Source organism: Thunnus maccoyii, chromosome 10 (genome assembly GCF_910596095.1).
Source record: "Thunnus maccoyii chromosome 10, fThuMac1.1, whole genome shotgun sequence".
NCBI classification, from domain to species: domain Eukaryota; kingdom Metazoa; phylum Chordata; class Actinopteri; order Scombriformes; family Scombridae; genus Thunnus; species Thunnus maccoyii.
Window position 1 is genome coordinate 27,683,450 of NC_056542.1, and position 19,243 is coordinate 27,702,692.

A 19,243-nucleotide genomic window follows, 5' to 3' on the forward strand; every position below is an offset into this window, starting at 1 on the left:
TGTCACATAATTTTTACATTCATTTATTTGTTTTTCAGTTGAATTATATTTAAAGTTCAAGGAAATCCACCGTTAAAAAGACGAGTTTTATTTAAAAGTTCAATAAATACATGATATTTCCAAAGTCAATGAGTAATCGTGTTAAATAATCGTGATTATGATTTTTGCCATAATCCAGCAGCCCTAGTTTGTCAGTGATCCACCCTCGTACCAGGAATGGACTGTAGTACACCTGCTCCCCCTGGTGGCAGTGGTCATCAGAATCCCTCGATTTTACCTGTAATCCTCAATGTTGACACAACCTGTCTCAGCATTCACTCAGAGTGAAACCGCTCTATGTGCACTGGCATTATTTCTAATGGATGTCACTATAAAGCTTTATAAAAACCATATTACAGTATATTACATATTCATCACCAGTGAAATCATGGAGGAGAATTTGAGTTGCATAGCAGCTGGTTGTGTTCATTCTAATGTATGACAATCTGACTGCCTACTTTCAGTCTTCTGCCCTTTCACCTTACTCTGACCACCTGAGCCCTCCTCCCCCAGTCTGTCAACCATATAGATATTACCCCCACCCCCTCTCTGTACTTACACACACACACACACCGTCTGTTCCTGCCTCTGTGCTGCCTCCCTGTACCTCCTCTACTTTGTGCTGGCATGCTGAGAGGCGTCTTAACCGGCTGTAGCTGATCAGGGTGGTGGGCTTTTGCACTTATGGTCTCACTGGCTGCCTCTGCTCAGCCCCCTGCCCGGTGCCCGGTGCCCAGTTGCCAGTGGCCATAGGCCAGCCGCCCAGGCCCAGTCAGGCTGGTCCTCCATCCGACTCTCAGCCACGGCTGCAGAGATGCAGGGTTGATGCTGTAGCAGTCCCCCACCCTCACCCTCACCCTGCACATCGCATGACTACACGCATTAGAGGAATTAGGCGCTTGAGCGATGCTTCCCGGCTGGGTTCCCTGAAGAACAAGAGCAGCTGCATGGGGTTCAGTCTCTGCTCTCTCGTTCTTTGTCTTTCCATCACTATCTGTTTCTGTCCCTTGCTTCCTCCATCGAGCCGCTGTATGTCTCACCACCTCTGGGCCTGTGTGCTGCACTAGTGGGAGCCAGGGTCCTCAACAAGTCAGAGCGACTGGATCCTAACAGCTGGAGCGCACTAACTCTCAGTGGACACACACAGATACACATATACAGAATGTTGAAAACAATGTTCAACTCAAGCAAATACCCTATTTTATTTTGATCTGTATTACACATTTGCTGGCCATTACAAATTTATCTTCAAATTCAGTAGTGAACCTAGCTGGATTCTTATGGCACAATATATTATTTGAAACGGAGAGAACAGGCACCTTCTGGAAATACATAACAGACTCTGAATAACTTTGGTTTGCCAAGTACATCACATTCCTGAGGGATTTGCAGATTATGTGAGTAAAGGATGTTTTAGAGGGCCCATATACAGTAGTTTGTGTTATTCAGTCACACTGAAGCGACAAACAAGGGATAAACAGAACTTCAGGGAGTGCAAGAAATGCATAGTGCTGAAAGTATTTAGAAATTAGACGTAATGATGATTGACAAAGGTGCACATTTCCAGTTTCCATCTCCATCAGGCCACTCTTAACAAACCAAATCTCTTAAGTTTAATTCTACTATTACTATTCCTTTAGATTCCATGTTGTTCTTCCAGTGACTATTTTTTCATCCTAGTTTGTTGTTTTGTAGCAAAACCAAGTTTAAGCAAAGACAACTGTGGATGAGCAAGTAGTGTGTGATTTTATATATCTGGATGTTTGTGGAGCAGTCCTTAAGTGGACTCGGTGCCAACCCTAGGCCTCCTGTGGGTGGGGAACAATCTGCTGAGGTGGACAGTGGCTACCTACAGCTACCTACAGCTCTCCCCTTTGCCTCTTTAAATTACCTGTCATCTTTCCTGCCACCCAATTGTTCCTAACCGGTTGGCCAAATAGGTATACAGGCAGGGAGCCATTGTTGCAGCAAAATAGGCGGTTGTTGTCTGTTGAGGAGCTTGTGAAATTGCATTTCAGTGTGAAGGCCAGGTTTTCAGAAGAAGCTGCTGTTGTACTGTTTTCCCTATAGACCCCAAGCACAAAGGAGCCCCAGCAAGGATTTTTTTTTCAGAATCTATAATAATTTTGTACAACAGCTCAGGGAAGAAAGAAAGTCGATTAACTGTGCTCTCTCACCATCAAGGCCTTCAACTCAAGTACCAGAGTCCCAGTAAAAAGCGAATTGACCTCAGGGAGCTAGACTCCAGCTTGTAACACAGCTGGGGAGTCTTTGTGGAGCAAATTAAAATGTTGGTTCTGAATAGACATCAAAGCTTGTTTCTCATTCGAATCTGTCAATTTTTAGTGATTGTTATCAATTATATTACTGTAATATTGTATTACTATTCCATATACAGTGTATATATATTTTCTTTTATAATTTTGCAACATAAAGAATCGGTTATAAAACTGTTCTCTAGCTTAATGCTATAGGTGCTATTTTAAAATTTGTTTGTAGATGATTTATAGAAGCATTTAAAAAAAACAATTTCCATGGATTAGATTTGTAGTGTTGTGTTTAGTTGGGGCAAGAAGTCTTGAAACAAAGGCTATATCTATTAAACATAAGGTTTGCCCCTTATGTCACAGAAATAGGTAAACAAATGATGAAGGAAATAAAAGAATAAAGCAAAATGTTATTGCTAAAAAATTATATCAGGATAAGCCCCTTAACTCTATGAGAATGTGCAAGTTCTAAATATCTACACCTAAATATTTAACCATTTTTTTCCCAAATAACTTTATTAAGGAAATAAGGATTTTTCTTGTACAAAAAATGAGATGATACTAGACTTGTACCAACATTCTTTCATTAAGCACTGTTGTGTATCCACCGAGTGCAAATGTGTTAAAGGCTAAATGGCTATATGCCGATGGAACGTACGATTACAAAAAAGCAACACTTGAAACCATCAAAGTACGTTGTCGATCACAGCATGGAGCACATCTGTTGTACCTAGCAAACATTTGTAGAATTGTCCTTTGCATGGTTTCCAAAACACACCATGACATATCTTCATAGACAGCGACATACCACTGCAGATAACAATGAAGTGCATAGTCAAGTCAAAAAAATCTGACAAGGGCATATTATCCTCTCTCTGTCTGTCTACTGTATGTCTCTCATAGACACACAAGGCAAAGAGTCAAGACACTTGAAAGACGCATAGCCTGGTGGATTTTCCTGTGTTGTTGAAAAAATGAATATCAAGATTTTTTTTTTTTTTTTTGTTATTTCACCTTTGAAAATGCAGGTACTTATATTTCTTATGCTGAAATTGCAAAACAGCAAACACAGCTCAAACTCACTAGATGTCTCACAACTATGTATCAAAGAGAACGAATGACTGAATAAGTATTGTTTTTTTTGTCTGAAATGATTGTGAGATCAGATTTGAAACCAAACATGAAATCTGAACTTTTAAAGCCCAGTGTGCTGACATGTACCTGTTGTACATGGAATAATTATGTACATTTTGTTTCGAACCTCGACTGTTTGACTGCGAGGATAACACTTCATCTAAATGTTAACACCTCCATTACTAGAAAGCAACTGAGGATCCAGCTGTGTGTCTAGTTTACTCTTTGGCTCAACTTTCCATGGATCGATATCTACATCGACTCTCTGAGAGACCAGGGCCAAAGGCTGAAGTGGAAGAAATAGGGCTGAATGATAACTGCACCTTTATTCACCTGGTTTCCTGCCTCTGGTTGTCAATTGTGGAAGCCATAGTTAATAGCTCACTGTCAGTTTTGCTTAGCCGAGTCAGTAGCCAGTAAGATGCTTGTCCCCTGGTGGTGCCTTCATGGAGGTAATCAAGGGTGATTCTGTCTTTATTCCCACCACCGCACATGAAAGTAGGGCAGATAGTGGGTAGCAAAAGCTGTGTGTATATATGTGTGTGTGTGTCTGTAAGTAACGTGGCACTGGGTTCTCTTGGCCTCAGATGGCAAGGAAACAGGCTTTTCATGCCCTGCAGTCACAACAAATTAGCAAATTAATAAGACATTTGGTGTTGCCTGGCCTTCCTCTTGACTGCCTGCTCTGCATGAAGGGAGCTGGCCTTAGCCCTTCACACTGCAGCACTGTAAGTGAACATGGAGGCATGAAGCCCACTGGCCATACGATTCGACTGTCTCTCAGCCCAACTGGAAACCACATTAGGAAGAGTATAAAAAAAAAGCAACTCAAAGCCTTTTTAAGGAAAATATATTTTTACAGGCTCTTGTTTTTAGATTGATTATATCCATAAAATTTTTACAAGTGGCTGTGAGACAAAAAAAACATCATTGTATTTGAAAAGAAAACATTTTGTTTATGGCATTGTTTCATGTGCTTGAATTTTCTTAATGGAAGTCTGGTGTTGGCCTTGGTTAATTCTTCGTCTCGACAAAATGTCAAAACAAAACACATACTCGCTTTTTTGAAAGATCGCAGTTAGCTTTGTATGTTTTTTCCCTTTCTTTAGCAAGTACTCTAATACTGTTTTCTACAAAAGTCCCATGTCCCATGTTTCTTTGTGTATCTCTTGTGTGAAAAAGAGCAGGGAGTGTAGGAGGTGTTGGTGTACATGCGTGCATGTGGACGAGCCCGAGCACCGTGATGCTTTCCTCCACCCTGGGGAAAGGCTCCACAGTGTCACTGCTGCCCATACTCGGTGGCTGAGCAAGGAGGGCCAGGTGGTGCCGAGTGCAGCACAGTCAAGCGTGGACGCAGCGCATGCTGACATTTGCCTTCGCTGACTGCTGCAGGGAGAGGAAAAATCTGCTTTTCCATATGCTTGTGCTCGTTGCAACCCTTCCCTCCACCCACTGCCCCCCCCAACTGCCCTCTTCTGCCCCCCTCTCTCCAGTCTCAACCAGATGGCTCCCTGAACATTGTTTACCTTGGGTGACGGTCCCAGATGCAGAGTGTGTCCATAGGCATCCCCATTCCGCCCAGTTAGTTTCCTCATTCCTCTGCTCCCTCTTAGCTGAAGTGCTAGTCGCAGCTCTTACACTTAAGTTGCTTTAAGTCTGTTGATTTTATGTCTCTGCTCACACACACACCACAAGTAGACACACTAATGTAAACACTCTTTCTCTCTCTTAATTATTTTCTCTTTTGCTCAGTCGTTCACACTTGCGTAGACACATATTTTCACACCTTCATAGTCTCACACCAAATCAAAAAATACAGTTTGTTTTTCCTGATCGGGGCTGCTGTCTTTCCACATCTCCACTTGTTTTCCATGCATTGTGTGTGTTGACATATGGGAGCTCCCTTATGGCTTCATAGAAGAGATGGAAACCCCAGATGTTGCCAGCATGGGGGGCCAGATGCATTTAGCACCACTGGGTGGAGCGCCACAACAGCCTGTCGTCCCGACAAGCTGAACCTTCTTAATCCCAAAACTACAGGACGAGCCTCACTTTGTTTCTCATCAGTAAAGCGATGTAAATATAAAGCTACACTGTTTGTGCAGGCTAGAAAATATATTGATGTGGCAGACCTGAAAGATGTACTGTGTATGCGTGTGTGTGTGTGTGTGTGTGTTACAGTAAATGTGTTTTTTCCTCTCAAATGGGTTTAACAGAAAAGTTGCCCTTTTACGAAGACTCCTCTGAGTGGAGGTTGCAGGCTATTATGATGATTATGATGGTTTATGGTTCAATTGAATTTTTTTAGCTTGGGCAAAAGCGAGGTCAGGCCAGTGACCCCGCTGCCAGCCTGCTCTCTTGACTGGTTTATATGGGTGAAGTGCTCATGGACTAAACTCTTTTTGTGTTTACCAGCATTCATGTGATTTCTCTACAGCCTGCAGATACTGCCATCACTCCCCGCAAGAATTTTGCTATTTTACCCTGAAATTTCCTACTAGCTTACAACAAAGGAACCTGTAGTTCTCTATTTACTATTCATAACTCATTGAATGCATAAAGACAATGATAGCAAATTATCAGTCATTGAAATTGTAAAGCAATAATATTCTAATTAACATGAAAATCATTCTTTGTCTTGTAATTTTCTATAATATATAAAAGAACCTTTTAACCATTTTTTTCATTGTGTCATATGGTTATACAGCTGTGATGGAGCAGCTACTGTTGTGCAAACTCCTCTTGTTGGTGTATTCAAGGATGCTCAGAAGATTTTAGACACCGCCGCTGGGAGGAATTCTATCTGTCTTGCATTAAAATAGTTTGCTGTTTAGGAGCCCACTCGGAAATCTGAAATATCAGCACAACCTTGATCTCCAACCAACACACAAAAATGTCTCTGCCCACTTCTACATTACTATTAAATAAAAGAAATTATGCCACAGTTCTTGCGAAAAGACAGTTCTTTCCTACCAATCAGAAAATATAATGGTCATCATTCGGCACATTTTTAAGACATCTGTATGTCTCTCTTTTGGTATTTAGCTAGTGGTGCAGAAACTGTTAGAAAGACTGTGTATACAGGTGTGTGTGTGTGTGGGGGGGGGGGTGCTTCGGGATCTTCCAGCTTCTTGGAGCATGAAAGACAGCACAAATAGTGTAAAATTAGTAATTTATGCGGAAGGGTGAGAGGGCCGTCTCCTGTTTTCTCTTTACAGCCTTGGGACTTCTCACTTGTTCTCTCGTTAATGTCTAATGTGATAGAACACCCTTTGTTTTTCCACTCACCAAACAGAATAATGCCAGTTGAGTTAGAAGTGATCATCTCTGGCAATAGTCAGTTGTGCATGTCTTGTTTGCATACCAATCTACATCATGTATGCTAGATAACGTTGCAGTACTTGCAGCTGGCAAGTTACACATTGTGATACATTCAGCGCTTGAGTAGTTTACATGAAAGATGTGCAGGTGAAAGAAATCCCCATGACAACATGTGAGCAGGACATCTCAATGTCTCATGTTGTTTCTGTAAAGTTATGTTGTGTCATGTTAGAGGAACCATGCATTTCTACACTACACTGAATCTTTCATCCACTGTGGAACATATGAAATCCAGCTTGAAGCCGATTGGCCTGTTCTTTTTTGGATCTCTTCTCTTCTCCAATATCACGTTGAGTGAACACCTCTTTGCCTCCAGTAGCACCTTCTAGAGCAACACATCTTCCACTGATGGAACAATTCATCTCCATCCCTTTATTTTAAATCCATTTGCACCACCTCAATTTTTTTCATATTCCAACTGAACATAGTTTTATATTGCGTTCACACAGTTTCCTTTTTCCCAAAATGCAACTACCAATTTTACATAGAAAGCAATGTGAAGTGGCTTTGTGAAACTTATGCATATTTAGTTACAGTAGAAGTAATTGGTGCTTTTTCCTACTTAATTGTACATGAGGTGTGCTCTGTGGGGTTGCAGGCCTTTACAATATGGATGATAATATGAATATTATGTTATTGTGTTTTTGTAAGATTTATAACCAACAAGAACCTCTGCTTCTCGTCAGGTGATTCAATTACAAACATTGAACGTACAACTTGTCAGTTATCATCCCTTACTTAAATTACTCTACTTAGTGACACGTAATGATGATATATATACCTTTTTGCACATAAACTACCGCACAGAGCTAAGTGTTTTTCATTTCCAGCCATTATGACACTTAATGCAAAGTTAAGGATAAGGTGAAGTATCCATTTTCTGCTGGATAGCGGAGCCAATGGCCACAAAGTGTTTCTATGTACAGATGATCAACTGTGTGCATGAGGGTTTGACCCTCTTTGACCCTAAATTCCATTTTTAAGATCCCTCAGTAATTAGAGTATCGGTAGCTAGTAACACGTATCAGTAACATGCAATTGGTATTAAGTCATCATGGTGTCAGCTTTGTTGTTAGCTGCTGGCACGCCATCAGCTTTCATAGCCACAGCACCTTCCCTATTCTGTCCCCAGCAGACTATCTGCATGTCACTGTCAGATTCTGACCATCTGTATCTTAGTTGCTGTTTAAGGTTAGTTTTCATCGGTGATCAGGAGTAACAGCTGGCTCTGGAGAGCAATCTCTCCAACCCCAACCCCCACCCCCCCCACACTAACCAGCGGAAACTTCTACAGCTGTCATCTGCTTTCCCAAATGACCCAGCTTTCCTTCCAGCTGCCATCCCAGCACCCTGCTCCCAGCCCCAGCCTAGCGTCAAGGCTGAGCCCAATTTTCTTCAGTATCCTGCCACAATCAAAATTTAAGGGAAGTAAAAATTTTCTAGCTGCAAGGCCGGAGGTTTCTCCCAATCCCAGACCAAGTTGCCACCCCAGCCACCATCTCAGCTGTAGCTCTAAGCTGGGGTGTACCAAAAATAACCTTAAAGTAAAAGCCTAATCATGGTTGAATTGTTGTATCATTTTACCAATATACTCTGTAACACCAACCTATATTTTGTTTTTGTGTTTCAGCATCGTCACCCAAGATCATCAAGCTGCGAGAGGAACCATCAGATTACACTGATCCCCCCAGAGGCAAGAGTCCAGCCATCAACAGCACCTTGGTTCCTGTCAAAGGCATCAATAACCTTGGTAACACCTGCTTCTTCAACGCCGTTATGCAGGTTGGTACTACTGAGTCTGTTCATATTCTCTGTGCATGTGTGACAAGAAGTAAAGGCCAACATATTGCTAATTAATTGATTTTTATCGTGGATTGTGAAATATGGTGCAGTAATATTACACATTTTTTCAGAATGAATACCTTATGAAATAACAGCAAGGTAGCTGTGACTATAAGTAGCTGTCACTCTAAATCTGAAGCATGATCATGACAATGTAAACACTCCTCAAGTGGTGCTTCTTTGTAGCCTGACCTATAGTAAACCAAATTACGGTCTTACAGTGACTCTGAGTGTAAATAAGCTAGGCCTTGAGGTCATGTTGAAGTATATTCAATGCAACAGTAAATGCAGTCCCGTCTTAAACGTGTTCACCTGCCCATACATGAGTGGCACTTAGTCGGTGCAGAGCGTGTTCATTATACAAATCATACATACAAATACATAAAAATCCATTGACAGACATGGGCGTCCTTACCTACAGGAACTGATCATACCACAAACCTCCACCCGCACCCTCAGAGCTGCCAGCAGCTTGCTCCTCTGGGTCCCCAGTACTAAGCTCCGCACCACGGGGGATCGAGCCTTCTGCTCTGCTGCACCACGCTTGTGAAACAGCCTTCCTAACCATCTGATGGCAGCACAGACCCTAGTGTCTCTTTTAAAAAAAAGGCCTAAAAACCTTTCTATTTAGGAAGGCTTTTTCATCTTAACTCTTATTACTATTTTCTTTATGTTGTGTTCTATGTTATTAATACAGTAGCACTTTGAGTTTCGCTATGAATGAAAAGTGTGCTAAAAATTAAATGTATTATTTATTATTATTATTATACAACACAGCAAGAGCCTCCCCAGTCTTTCTCTGTTCGTGTCATGGTCACTGCAAACTGACATGCCTCTTTAACAATGAACCTGTTTTTTTTCCGCCATTTTGTTAATCACCCGTAGGGCCTTCCTCGTTGATTGAAATTCGAGTGAGCACGCTTTACATGCTTTTCCCTCCCTCTCCCTGTCTGTTTGTATTGTCTCCTTGATGTTGCAATCTTTCTGGTGAAAATACATAATTGTCAGAGGATGAGCTGTGTCTGCGTTCACAATGCCAGCTCCATTGTGTGTTTTCCATAGCAACTGTCTTCACTGCCAGGATGTGACAAAACAAATATCTCTTGAAAGGGAAGGAAAAGATGCTTCTCTAACATGAAAGGACAATGACTGCTTCACCAAGGATCTTCTCTACATTTCAAACTCAGATCATAGATAGATTTGAAAGCTTCTTTCAGAATAATGAACTCACCACAAGTTTCCCAAATCCTACTAAAATGGAGATAACATTTCAGAAGGGTATTTTAATTGACCACATCGAATTGCCACAAGCTAAGTGTGGTTTCATACAGTTTCATATCTTTAAAGGATCATAACTTTTTTTGTTGTTGATGTTTTTCTTGTTCACAAATTTTTTGTTGGGTTTTTTTATTTGATACATGGTAAAATGTCAGCATGTCACCAATTTGATTCTCCACTGATGTTTATGTAAAGTATTCAACTGCTTAACTGATTCTTTATTTTCATCCATGTCCATACCGGTATTCATAAAAATTCACATAGAAGTTCCACAGGATTGATAAAATGTTACTAAAACACAGGTAAAATCATTTAATTCTGTTCCCACAGAACCTGTCCCAGACACACATGCTCATCGACCTCATCCAGGAATTGAAGGAGAAAGGGTACAAACTGAGGATCTGCCCTGCTGTTGACACCCATCTGGTACAGTTTGCAGTCCCTCACTTCTACTTTTCTAAAAGCTTACTTTTCTCATAACCAACCGACAAATTGGACAAACGCAAATTACTTTGAATTGATTGTTCTAATTCTCAGTATCTGTCTGATCCTTTCTCTGCATTCATGAGATCAGTGACAGCTGACACAGACATGAATATGACAAACGAAAGTGAATAAATTAACTGGAAGATGGTCTTGTTAAGTGCATTCTTTGGTATTGACGGCAACTTTTATTCTAATTTTAGAAGGTACAATTAAAACTTCTCAATGGACATGCCAGAAATTGAAATAAAAACTGATTTGTTATAATGGTACGTCTGACCTAATTTTGTAAGAAGCATACTTATTTGAATAAGTGAATGAAATAAAACCGGTTGCTGGTACACCGGTATACCCTTACATACTTTAGCTGGATCCTGTTCCTTCCATAACATCCAAATTTTTAAAATTTCTGATGTTGTCTCTACCTGTTCCAGAGTCCACTGACGGTAACGCTGCCCAGTCCAGAGCCCCTGACTGCCGCCATGTTTCTCTTCCTCCAGAGCATGAAAGAACCAGGAAAAGGCCCGGTCAATCCCAAGATCCTCTTTAACCAGCTCTGCCAGAAGTAAGTCATCACTTTTAATATCAGTCTCATGCTACTTCCTTTTCACCCTCGACCTGCCTGTTTGCGAGTGTTCATGCGTGGGAAATATATGGGTATCCCAATAAAAAGCTTAGATAGCCATAACACCTTGTTGGTATGTAGCAACAGAAGACAGTTAAAAAGCTGTGGCTAAATTTCTGATGTAGTGGGACCAAAACTTAAGTGACAGTGTTGAAACCTGCAGCACAAATTTTATGCATGGCTAATTAAGGTTTATTAATACCCATATCATGCATGGTTTATCATCTGGAGGTTGATAGGGTTTGTTGATAGATAGAGATAAGGTAAAGATAAATTAATTATATTGTAGTTGCCATATTTTTTTGCATTTGGTACTTTTTTTGTTTTCAGTTTGGGACATTAAGTACTGTCAGTGTTGTTACAACCCTTTCTGAGCCTAAAGTCAAAGTTACTTGGAGCCATTTTCATGTCACCTCCCATTATATCAATAAATCACCCATGGAGATGGGAGACTCTGGACAGACAACTAAGACCTGCAAGGAGAGGATCACATGACCGACAGAGACAGTCGTAGGCTAGTTTTCGGTAGCCTTGCTAGCTTGTCTAGTTGTACTGTAATATGAGGTAAACGTTGAAGAAGAACCAAATACAACTGTCACTGGAAAATAGGTACAACTCTCTACAGCAAAGAGAAAAACTCGGTCAAGTTTGTTAATCAACCTGCCATGTTCCTTTATTCTTTCAGCTCTGTTTAGTTTGGACACATTGTGATTAGAACACTGAAAAACATTCACAAATGTTTTGAGAGACAAACTCATTGTTGTGGCAGCCAACTTCCCAACTTATGACATTGTGAATATTCATGCCAACAAGACATGAAATTTATCAGATTTTGAAAACTACATTTAAGGATCCCTTCAGTATTACTTTCCAATTTATGTATCAAAGTTATATCAACAGAATTTTCTGTCAAATTCTTTAATGTGTCGTCCAGCAAAAGTCTAATAACTGAAATAACAGATATTAAAGGGAACACAGTTCAATGCCAATGTAGAAAAAACCTAATTTTTAACACTAATTCCTACCATAATATGTTTGTTTAATTAAAAACTCATCAGCTCAACATCATCAAAACCAGAGATGTATCGGCTTGTACATCCATGATCTGCTCGCACAGTGTTCAGTCAGTAGGAAACAAGTTAGTGGATTAGCTTGCTAGCAAAAGAGCTAGCTCAGTTACGCGCTTCAGTCATGTGATCCTGTCCTTGCAGGTCGTAGTTGTCAGTTGAGTCTCCCCTCATTGTGACCTTGGTGATACAAGAAGTCCAGACCCTGTATGCAGATAATTTATCCCAAGGCCAGTGAAGTCATCAAACTGCACCACAAGTGTCGGCATTGCAGTTCTCCATCTCTACAGCAGCGGTTTACAACACAAGAGCCACAGCTTTTACCTGCTTTCATCCCCTCACTGTGATGATGACCGCTTTAACCAGCCAGACCCAGTTAGCACCTGGTCCCAGCTGAATCTCTTTCACACACTCTGAGCTCAATATATACAAAACACATTAAAGGCACTGTACCTTACCAAAATGCCTCAGAGCAGCCACCTATTTGTAGGTCTTCTGCTACTTGCCACACTGCTGCGCCACCTGTGTCATATTTGATCCGGAGTAACATCTAACAGGCTGTGTGACGGGCAGAAACGCAGCCCTACATTCGTCAAACAATGAACAATTGTTTTGTTCTCTTGTGTGAGTGTTTGGTTGGCTGGGTTCTTGTTTGAACATGGTACACTGCTGGTGAGGTCCACCCTGTGTGTGTGTGTGTTTATGTGAGTGGGAGGGGGCGGGGTCTTGCACTGTTTAGTAGTGCAGGTGGGTGACCAGGGCATTTGACGTTGGATGACTGGGTACGTCTCTGGTGCGGCTTTGACACTTATTCTGGTACCTAGCTTTCATCAAACAGGCCTGTGTGTGTGTGTGCGTGTGTGTGCGCGTGTGTGTGGACTGCCACCTCACCTGGTACCACCTCAGCCTGCAACACACATGTAGTCAATTGTGCATTCAGACAGCAGGCATTGCACACACCTTCATGCACTCACACGGATCTAATGTTAAATAGGGCTAATCTATTCCACTGACATGCATTTGAATAGAGAGATACGACTTTAAGCATCAGCACCCATCACCCATATGCTACACTTTTACCAAGTGAACTTTCACTCAGGCCAGTATGTAGTTGTTATGTACATTCAAACAGTAAATGCAAATATTCAACTGTCATATGCAGTTGTACATTGTTTTTAATGCAAAAAATAAAAAAGGAAATATGTTGAAAAATTAGATAGGTGTGTTGGAGAATATTGTCTCAAGCTGAAAAAATACCCTCTCAAACAGTGGCGAAATCTTCCTAGCGGTACCTTGTTATCTCGCTTGTTTAAACAAAGTGGAAGAGGTCATGATTCATCCAGATGGTCATCATGGGATCAGGAGGTTTTTCATGAGAGCAGACTTCATTATTCAGCTCTTTGATTGACATGGAAGAACTGGAGGCTTTATTACACTTCAAGGCCTTACTCATTTACAGCTTTTGCTATTCTCTTTAACATCCACTAAGCGCATATGATTGCAGTTGCCCGAGCTCGCACATGCTTCTCTATCGGACTCCTCCACACAGCAACTGCATTCAGCCAGATCCAAAGCTTTGAGCTGAAAGGGCAGGGTCAAGAACTGCTCCCGTTTACCAGGACATTTTCTCCATTGTAGTGACCTTTATGATGGCTGTACTCTGTGAATACATTCTGTCATCATAACTTGTCACTGCAAGCTCTTGTCACTCTAAGAGGGCTGGGTCTGCCCTTGACCCGTAGGGACTGAGAGCGCTTTTCCATTTCTCTTTCACTGTCTTTCCCAGTGTGTTTGTGTTGACAGGCAGGTTAAGGCTTTCTGGCTCTGTTTGTTTGCACCACTGGAGCCCTATTGAGCCCGGGTTTGTGTGTACGTGTGCACATGCATTTGACCTCAACCAGCTGAGTACCCCACAGCCTGCCTCTTCCTCCTCCTGCCAGCGGAAGGGCTCTGGCCTGGACTAGGACCAATGCCAAGCTATGTGGGTTGGATTGTCAGCACCACACTCTATCTGGTGCCAGGGAGGGTCCCAGCTTGTACCCAGACCTTGTTTTTTAATAAAGCTAGTCAGTGGTGGCAAGATGAGAAGATAACATTTAATTAAACACTTTAATTTCCACTTTCAGTGTTTTTTATACAACCTGTCTACTGCTTTTGTTAATCTAAAGCATTATAAATAATATTTGTTGAGAATGTCACTTGTAATTATTACTATACACTTATAAGTGTATTGGGATGCACTGTCTATGCATGTGTAATGCATAAGCTGGATAAAAAGGCCACACAGAGACATTCATCTACACCTGCTTCTTTCAAGGACTGATTCAATTTTCAGGACAGCCACTGGACAGTTTCTTTTATAGCAAAAAAGATGAAAAGTACGCTCACTCTCTTCTCTATCCATGTGCTGATAGAAATAGCAGAGGACAACAATGGATTCCATCTGGTGCTCTGGCATCCAGGACACACAGACACCTACGTAAACACACATGAAGTACAAACACAAAGAGGCAGGGCTGGCATGCTTGTCAGCACAGAAGGAAGACCTCTCTCAGGTTGAAGAAAAGAAGCAGAGATTCACTGTTGGTAAAAAAAACAAAAAAAACAAACAATAATACAAATATTGGCTTGTGCACCTATGCTGAGCTAAGAGCCACAGTCCACGGCTTCAAACTTTATAGTCTCCTGATTAGAGTCCATTCAGTGCAGTGTGTCTGTGAATGTGAGGAAACATGAAAATAAGGTTGTTGATAAGGTTGTTTATGTTCAAAATAGGAAAAACAACCTTTGCAAAGCTGAAGATGAATCATCACCCAAGGCTGGTATTGTGTAGTTCATTGTTAGTGGTACTGCTAGTGTTGTCCAATAGGTAACTTGCTTAAGTCCAAAACAGTCTTCAAAGTTGAAATTGATTCTGTTGGTGTCTCTCAATCTTGCAAAACCTTACCATATGATGTTGTAATTTGAGGGAGACAAAGAGGCAAAGGTGACAGATGCTTATTCTTACTTCACAAATATTCACAAGCCAGCAGAAGTCTTATTACATGCGCCTCCAAAGAAATTGGAATAAATTAACATAAGATAATGGTAATTTTTGCACCATATGACTAAATATCAGTTGTCTGCAGTATGATAAATGATATGTTCAGACATGGTCATATGGTCAGATATTGTATGGTCTACATACTATACCATTGTGTTTGACTTGGCTATATAATGAGGCAAAATGCAACAAATACAAGATGACTGAAATGTCAACAGTAATCACAGTCTTCCAATGTAAGTGTGTTTTAATTAAAGGAAAGAAAGTAGGAAGTAGAAAATATTTTTTTTCTGTTAAGGTGTTGTTAAAGACCTTTCTGAGGGACCAGATGTCAATACAGTGCAGTACATTTTACTGGACATTTTAATTCAAAAAATAAGTAAAGCTTTTCACTTACATGTATTTGTGGGCTTGACCTGACATTGTGATTGGCTGACAAGTATTCAGATATACCAGTAGATCATTATAAAGCACTCTTACCCCATCTCTAACAGTGCAACTTCAACAGTTTATCCTTTTCACACCTGAAACCTAGCAACATGTTAACAGCCAACAGTTTTTCTTTCGGGTGAAAATAGATTATAAGCACATGATCATTGTCATCTATTGGCTTTGAATTTCTGTGTGAAGTCAGTCATAAGCTTTATGACTCTTTAACACTGTAAAGCTTGGTAGTCTTGGCAAGAGGTAGGAGTTTTTAATGTTGGTACAGAGAAATAGTACAATCGGTCAAATCAATAGAACAAATGTGGAATAGCACCAAACAGAAGTCTGATGTGTTAGATGCTCAGGCATTCAGACTAAGTCCAATATGAGTACAGCTTCTGTTTTGTAAAGGCCTCTCTATTTGTGTTTTGCACATTTTTTATGAACATATTGTAAATCATTGAGTCACATTTCTAGTTTTTATGCCTGTGTGTGTGTGTAAATACTGCATGAATTTATTATATGAACTGTGTGCGGGTGCATTGTGTTGCTCATATGTGTGTGTTTGGGGGGGGTGAGCTTGTGTGGCCTTGTGTCTGGTACTAACTCATCCGGCTGTTAATTGTGTTAGCACCGCAGCTGTTTGCATTGGCCAGATTGAGAGCAGCGCTACAGGGCCCTTCTGCTTCTCTCCACTGGGATGAGCTTCCAGACCTCCTCATTCCCACTGATCCCAACCAAGCTTTTCATTTTTTTTTTCTCTCTGTCTCATTCTGTCTCTCCCTCTTTTTCTGTCTCACTCATTTCCACCCTCTTCTTCCCTTTTTTGCTTTATAGTTCTCTCTCTCTCTCTCTCTCTCTCTCTCGCTCTCCGGTAAAGTGACAGACTAGTTAGCAGAACAAGAGGGAGACATTCCTTCACATGTTGTTCATTTTTAGGACTGGCGAATAAATGACATATGTGCTTTCCACCATCCTCACCCCTCCTCCCAGCCTTCCCCATGTGTCTGCACAAAAAGGGCATAAGAGACAGAGCTTGTGTCAGTATGTAAGGGTGTAGGGGTGACTTTGGGCTCCTCCAGACCTCCTGGTTATGACCTGTGTTGAGGGCAGGTGGTTGGCCATCTCTCCCCCGGCCATGGGCATCCGTACTTGGGTCACATGTCAGCGTTTCTTAGAGAGATCACTCAGTATAAGTAAATTCCTCTATATTTATTTATCTAAATTGCAAATGCTTTTGTAAATTTATATACTACAGCTTTTATTGTAAAAGTTTTATTTTCAAAGTTAACTTCGATTATAAATCAGTGTAGAGGAACACACTAGTCACGTCTGTGTTCCACCATCAAACAGAAAAAAACAGAAATCTTGAATAGCTGTGAATATTATTGCAGTGTTTAAGTAGTAATAGATTATCATCATTATCAGATTGGTACCAGCCATCTGCAGTGTGGAAGAATTGGTGACCAGCATCTTTAAAAATATCCTGTCAACCCAAGAAGGACACCCTGTTTGACTCTTTTAAAGTGACTCAAAGACCTGAAGGGCCTGAAGACCTCTAGTGTAGACCATGAAGTACCAGTAAAGGACCTCCATAGTACCATTAAAGGAGTTAACCCACCACCCAAACCCCCGGCCCTCTGAACATCCTCAACATTTGACTGATGGTTTCCCAAACCAGAAATGTTGCCTCTCAGAGTGTGCTGTGCCTGTCAGACCAACCTGTCCCCTGGTTATGTGGCAGGCTCGGCCCAACAGGTTGCAGTGGCTCTAGTCTTGGCTGCCCATCTGCCCCTGGCATCTGTCCTAACATCTGCTTCACTGTGGACGGCCAGGGGACGGACCCAAGGAGAGCCTCCCCTCTAAGCTCTCTGGCATTAATGTCCAGGATGGTCTAGCCTGCTTTGCCAACAGAATGCTCAGCAAAAAGTCAAGGAAATAAATTACCTGACAGTCAATTATTCTTATCTTCGTTCTGTGTGAAGTACTTTGCCTTGTAATGGACCCCTGTATTCTCCCATCCAACAAAGATTGGTGTAAATTCTTTGGTTAAATTGGCTCTTCATTTTATTGGGTTGTCCCTTGTCTAAGAGTTCCTGGCACCATAAATTGTTATTGAATATCTATGAGGTCACTTTAAAATACAGAATTATTGAAAAACAGCACAAGGACAGGATCTAATATAATACATTATTTAATATAATAAATCATAGGATACTAAAGAGGATACTAAAGAAGAGATAATAGGTGGGTAACTAAAGGTTGAAACAAGGAGAGGGTCTTAAAGCTATTTTCACACATTTATTTACAGTTTATCTGGAAACAGACGGTCAACCTGATAAGGCTTTAAGCAGACGTGATCTTTCCAACAGTCAAAGGGAATTCTTGGGGGCAACTCAAAGCAGAGACTTATTGTTTCAGTGGCCAACTGTGGTGCACCATCTAGAATGATCTACATTACCAGTCAAAAGTTTGGACACACCTTCCTATTCACTAGAATGAGAAAGTGTCCAAACCTTTGACTGGTACTGTACATTGACTCAGTCTTTACCAGAATACGTTAACACACTGATTAGTTTTCTTTATTAGAGGTGTCATATGCAACATTCAGCCCCACTAGATGCAACACTAGAACACCAGCATCAAAACAAATGCTTACATTGTTTATTCAAATTCAAATTTGGAAGAAAAAAAAAGAAAGAAAGAAGCATCTGAACACACGGCTCACAAAACTTAGATTGTTTTTTTTGTGTACAAATCATTGAGTCTTTTTCTTTGTTAGAAATTTACTCCCACCTTAATGTTGTTTGCCTGTTATCACTGTTTGTACAAGTCTGTAACTTTGTTTAAACAACTGTAAGCAAAAACTTTCCAGGTTCGGTGTCTTGCTCAAGGACACTTCGACATGTGGACAGGGGCAGCTGGGGATTGAACTGCCAACCCTGGAATTTCATTTGTACTTTTATTTTGTTTTTCTCCAGGGCACCACGTTTCAAGGGCTACCAACAACAGGACAGCCAGGAGCTTTTGCACTACTTACTGGACTCCATACGAGTAGAGGAAACTAAAGTGAGCTTACATATACACACATGCCCCTTTCACACATGCACTCCAACCCTGAACATATCTAGACATTACCTGGAGGATCTGATGTGAGAATGCAAATGTCCGAATCAGTTGGACCAGACAGTAAAGTTTACCTGACAGCTCCCGAGTACAAAGTCTGTGTAATGTCCGATTGAGCGCAGTAGTGTTTCTCCTGCTGGTCTATGGGGAAATGCTTTTTGGGCCACAGGGGAATTTTTCACTGCAATACCGCGAGTGGCCACTGGGCAAAATTGGAAGTAAGGCTGAGCGACAGTGACGTATCCAGTTCCTATTATACAACCATGGTCATCTTTGATGTGCTGTTAACAAAACACTGCGATATCCGCAGTGTACTTTTTGTATCATGTCCTGCCTCCTGCACACTCTGCCCTGGCGCCACCCCTCACCTAAACCAAACAGAGTATTTCCAGTGGGTGAGAACGCGCCTGACACGGACAATCTCCTTATGTGTGCTACATGTGTGAAAGGGCAACTCTAGACAATGTCCGAGCCTGATTCTCCAGACATTGTGCGGAGTTTCTATGAGAAAGGCTATGCTTTTTCCAAGTCC

The 19,243-nt window shown here is 41.2% G+C and overlaps 1 protein-coding gene across 1 annotated transcript in view; it reads left to right on the plus strand.

Annotated features, from left to right (window-relative positions):
* usp45 (ubiquitin specific peptidase 45) overlaps window positions 1-19,243 on the plus strand; it is a 37,999-nt gene that overhangs the window by 8,200 nt on the left and 10,556 nt on the right. The window contains exons 6-9 of the mRNA XM_042424870.1: window positions 8,452-8,603; window positions 10,272-10,367; window positions 10,859-10,989; window positions 18,567-18,654. Coding sequence (XP_042280804.1) covers window positions 8,452-8,603; window positions 10,272-10,367; window positions 10,859-10,989; window positions 18,567-18,654 — 467 coding nt within the window. The remainder of the gene's footprint in view (window positions 1-8,451; window positions 8,604-10,271; window positions 10,368-10,858; window positions 10,990-18,566; window positions 18,655-19,243) is intronic.